Here is a 4,589-nt window from a genome sequence, read left to right as displayed (position 1 = left end):
CGGAGCGGCTGGGCCCGTGAGCCATGGCCGCTGAGCCTGCGCGTCCAGAGCCTGTGCTCCGCAACGGGAGAGGCCACAGTGGTGAGAGGTCCGTGTACCGCAGAAAAAGAAAAGTAAATAAATAAATTTATTCTTAAAAAAGTAATACTCAGGTTTGAGGCATAAGAAATATGATGAGGAGAAATTAGCTAATGTTTTCAGAACTTTATAAATATCAAGCTCAGTCTCTAAGATTTTAGCATTATATACAATATCGGTTACTTATTAGTGGTTTGGGAAGGCCAATTTAAAATTTTCTGATCTTACTATATTGAAATTCACGGCCCTAATGTTTTCCACATTGACTATATGAATGAAGAAGAAAATTCAATCATGTATTTCATTTCCAACTGGACAGAAAACACAATTTTAAAAAGTGTTTGGACTACTGACTTTTGATTTCTTCTAAGGCAAATGTATAGGTAATTTTTATTCCCTGATTAGGAGAAAAAATGGTGGGAGAGGGCAGGGTTAAGAATTAAGATTTCAAGACCGTGAGAGGTAGATGGCCAACCAGAGATCCTAAGGTTCGGTGCCTGTAACTGTTGCTGCCGCTTAGCCTGCCAAAGCAGTGGTACAGCTGCTGCCCTCGTATTTGCTCCCTCTAGAAACACTCTTGCCAGTAGTGGCGGCAGCGGGACTCAATGACCCCCTTTTCTCACTCCCTCCAGAAGCTCCAGATGGCGTCTTCCGTGGGCAACGTGGCTGACAGCACAGAGCCAATGCAACATATGCTTTCCATCCAAGGGTTAGCTGAGTTGGCACATCGAGAATATCAGGCAGGAGATTTTGAGGCAGCTCAGAGATACTGCGTGCAGCTCTGGAGACAAGAGCCAGACAATACTGATGTACTTTTATTACTTTCATCTATACACTTCCAGTGTCGAAGGCTGGACAGATCTGCCCACTTTAGTACTCTGGCAATTAAACAGAACCCTCTTCTGGCAGAAGCCTATTCGAATTTGGGGAATGTGTACAAGGAAGGAAGGCAGTTGCAGGAAACAATTGAGCATTACTAGTATTCATTGTGTCTCAAACCAGATTTCATCGATGGTTATATTAACCTGGCAGCCGCTTTGGTAGAAGCAGGCGTCATGGAAGGGGCAGTACGAGCTTACGTCTCTGCTCTTCAGTACAATCCTGATTTGTACTGTGTTCGCAGTGACCAGGGAAACCTGCTCAAAGCCCTGAGTCGCTTGGAAGGAACCAAGGCATGTTATATGAAAGCAATTGATACGCAACCGAACTTTTCAATAGCTTGGAGTAATCTTGTGTTTTCAATGCACAAGGGGAGATTTGGCTTGCAATTCGTCACTTTGAAAAGGCTGCCATCCTTGACCCCCATTTTCTGGATGCTTATATCAATTTAGGAAATGTCTTGAAAGAGGCACGGATTTTTGACAGAGCTGTGGCAGCTTACCTTTTTGCCCTAAGCTTGTGTCCAAATCATGCAGTGGTACATGGCAACCTGGCTCGTGCATACTATGAGCGGGGCCTGATAGATCTGGCAATAGACACCTACAGGCGAGCTATTGAATTGCCACCACATTTCCCTGATTCTTACTGCAACCTGGCCAACACTCTCAAAGAGAAGGGCAGTGTTGCCGAAGCAGAAGATTGTTATAATACAGCTCTCCGGCTGTGTCCCACCCATGCAGACTCTCTGAATAACCTAGCCAATATCAAACGAGAACAGGGAAACATTGAAGAGGCAGTTCGCTTGTATCGTAAAGCATTAGAAGTCTTCCCAGAGTTTGCTGCTGCCCATTCAAATTTAGCAAGTGTATTGCAGCAGCAGGGAGAACTGCAGGACGCTCTGATGCATTATCAGGAGGCTATTCGAATCAGTCCTACCTTTGCTGATGCCTACTATAATATGGGAAACACTCTAATGGAGATGCAGGATGTCCAGGGAGCCTGGCAGTGTTATACTCTTGCCATTCAGATTAACCCTGCATTTGCGGATGCCCACAGCAATCTGGCTTCCATTAGCAAGGATTCAGGGAATATTCCAGAAGCAATTGTTTCTTTTTGCACTGCTCTGAAGCTTAAACCTGATTTTCCTGACGCTTATTGTAATTTGGCTCATTGCCTGCAGATTGCCTGTGATTGGACAGACTATGATGAGCGAATGAAGAAGTTGGTCAGCATTGTGGCTGACCAGTTAGAGAAGAATAGGTTGCCTTCTGTGCAACCTCATCATAGTATGCTATATCCTCTTTATCATGGCTTCAGGAAGGCTATTGCTGAGAGGCATGGGGACGTCTGCTTGGATAATATAAATGTCCATCATAAACCACGGTATGAACCTCCAAAAGACTTGATGCTCAGTGATGGTCGACTGCGTGTAGGATACGTGAGTTCTGACTTTGGGAATCATCCTACTTCTCATCTTATGCAGTCTATTCCAGGCATGCACAATCCTGATAAATTTGAGGTATTCTGTTATGCCCTGAGCCCAGATGATGGCACAAACTTCCGAGTGAAGGTGATGTCAGAAGCCCATCATTTCACTGATCTTTCTCAGATTCCATGTGATGGAAAAACAGCTGATCGCATCCATCAAGATGGTATACACATCCTTGTAAATATGAATGGTTATACCAAGGGTGCTCGAAATGAACTCTTTGCTCTCAGGCCAGCTCCTATTCAGGCAATGTGGCTGGGGTACCCTGGGACTAGTGGCGTGCTTTTCATTGATTATATCATCACTGATTAGGAAACTTCACCTGCTGAATTTGCTGAGCAGTATTCTGAGAAACTGGCTTATATGCCCCATACTTTCTTTATAGGTGTTCATGCTAATATGTTCCCTCACCTGAAGAAAAAAGCGGTCATCGATTTTAAGTCCAATGGGCACATTTATGACAATCGGATTGTGCTGAATGGCATCGACCTCAAAGCATTTCTTGATAGTCTACCAGATGTGAAAATAGTCAAGATGAAATGTCCTGATGGAGAAGACAACGCAGACAGCAGTAATACAGCTCTTAATATGCCTGTCATTCCTAGGAATACTATTGCAGAAGCAGTTATTGAAATGATTAACAGAGGACAAATTCAGATAACAATTAATGGATTCAGTATTAGCAATGGACTGTCAACTACCCACTTCAACAATAAGGCTGGACTGGAGAGGAGGTTCCCCGTACCATTATTATAAACACACTTTCTCAGTACGGGTTACCGGAAGATGCCATTGTGTATTGTAACTTTAATCAGTTATATAAAATTGACCCACCTACTTTGCAGATGTGGGCTGTCCTCTGGGCAGGGACACCCATGGTGCCTATGCCAGGAGAGTCACTTGCTTCCCGAGTTGCAGCTTTCCAGCTCACTTGTTTAGGCTGTCTTCAGCTTATTGCTAAAAATAGACAAGACTATGAAGACATAGCTGTGAAACTGGGAACTGATCTAGAATACCTGAAGAAAATTCGTGACAAATTCTGGAAGCAGAGAATATCTAGCCCTCTGTTCAACACCAAACAATACACAATGGAACTAGAGTGGCGCTATCTACAGATGTGGGAGCATTATGCAGCTGGCAACAAACCTGATCACATGATTAAGCCTGTTGAAGTCACTGAGTCAGCCTACATAATGACTGTGTGCACAGGGGAATTACCCCTGTACCTGAGCCTCAACCTTCTGGGGGAAAGGGAACTACTTTTTCCTCATCTGTACAATATCATGTTGCACATGGGTGACAGACAATGATAAGAAATAGCACAGCCAGAGTTGCTTCCTGCATGATCATGATAGGGAGAGACACAAGAAATGGGAAGCTGCTGTTCCACAAGGCGTCTCCAGAGAATTTTGCAGCAGCCAGTTGTTGCATAAGTCTGGAATGTCTCATCTCCCTTGGTCTTCCATCGGATGGATGGTAAGTGTGGAAGGGAGATAGAGATTGCCCAGCCATTTTGTGATTATCATGGATTGACTGAATCTTCTGAATTAATTTTTTTCTTTATATTTTGGGTATTAGAGCTTTTAAAAATGTTTGGTTTCAGGTATTTTTATTCATGTGAAGTGTATATGATTCTCTTGCGATAAGGTTTTAAGCTAAAATATTCCTTGTTTTAGTTTCTGAACTCTACAGATAAATGGGGACTTTGCTGGTGTAGTCTTTTTATAGGTTTATCAACCACTTGAGCCTATATCAGTCATTTTAGTGTCTGACATAATGTTTGGAACTATCAGTGCTCTGCTGGTTTCTAGATGATGGCTTAAATTCTTTTTCTGGTCCGTTTCCTTCTTCCCTTCCCCCCACTTTAAGAATTCTCCTGTAACTTGGCTAACAAAAAACCAAGTCTGATTCAAAACCTCCCAGAGTGTTTCTCTTAAACACATCATCTGGTGCCAAATGAAGATTCTTAGGAGTTATGATTAATTATGAAGGGCACAGTTGTGGTACTGTCACTGATGATAATAATAATGGATTTTTGGCCTAGAGTTTTGACCTATTTCACCAGTGTTTTACCGTTGACTGCCCCTCTATACTGCTTCCAAAAGTGACAGTGTGTGATAAGATTTTTACTTTCATTTCTAAA

At 42.9% G+C, this 4,589-nt stretch overlaps 1 protein-coding gene and 1 pseudogene across 1 annotated transcript in view; one reads left to right on the top strand and one right to left on the bottom strand.

The window, feature by feature from the left end:
* Nucleotides 1–4,589, bottom strand: part of LOC112062817 (centrosomal protein of 78 kDa-like) — a 330,155-nt pseudogene that overhangs the window by 286,326 nt on the left and 39,240 nt on the right.
* LOC112062676 (UDP-N-acetylglucosamine--peptide N-acetylglucosaminyltransferase 110 kDa subunit-like) overlaps nucleotides 367–4,589 on the top strand; it is a 5,939-nt gene continuing 1,716 nt past the window's right edge. The window contains 2 exon segments of the mRNA XM_055089303.1: nucleotides 367–1,305; nucleotides 1,308–3,180. Coding sequence (XP_054945278.1) covers nucleotides 684–1,305; nucleotides 1,308–3,180 — 2,495 coding nt within the window. The 5' untranslated portion in view covers nucleotides 367–683.

Source organism: Physeter macrocephalus, chromosome 12 (assembly GCF_002837175.3).
Source record: "Physeter macrocephalus isolate SW-GA chromosome 12, ASM283717v5, whole genome shotgun sequence".
Lineage (NCBI taxonomy): Eukaryota > Metazoa > Chordata > Mammalia > Artiodactyla > Physeteridae > Physeter > Physeter macrocephalus.
Note: the sequence above shows the minus strand (reverse complement) of the source record. Positions and strands in the feature narration are given on the sequence as shown.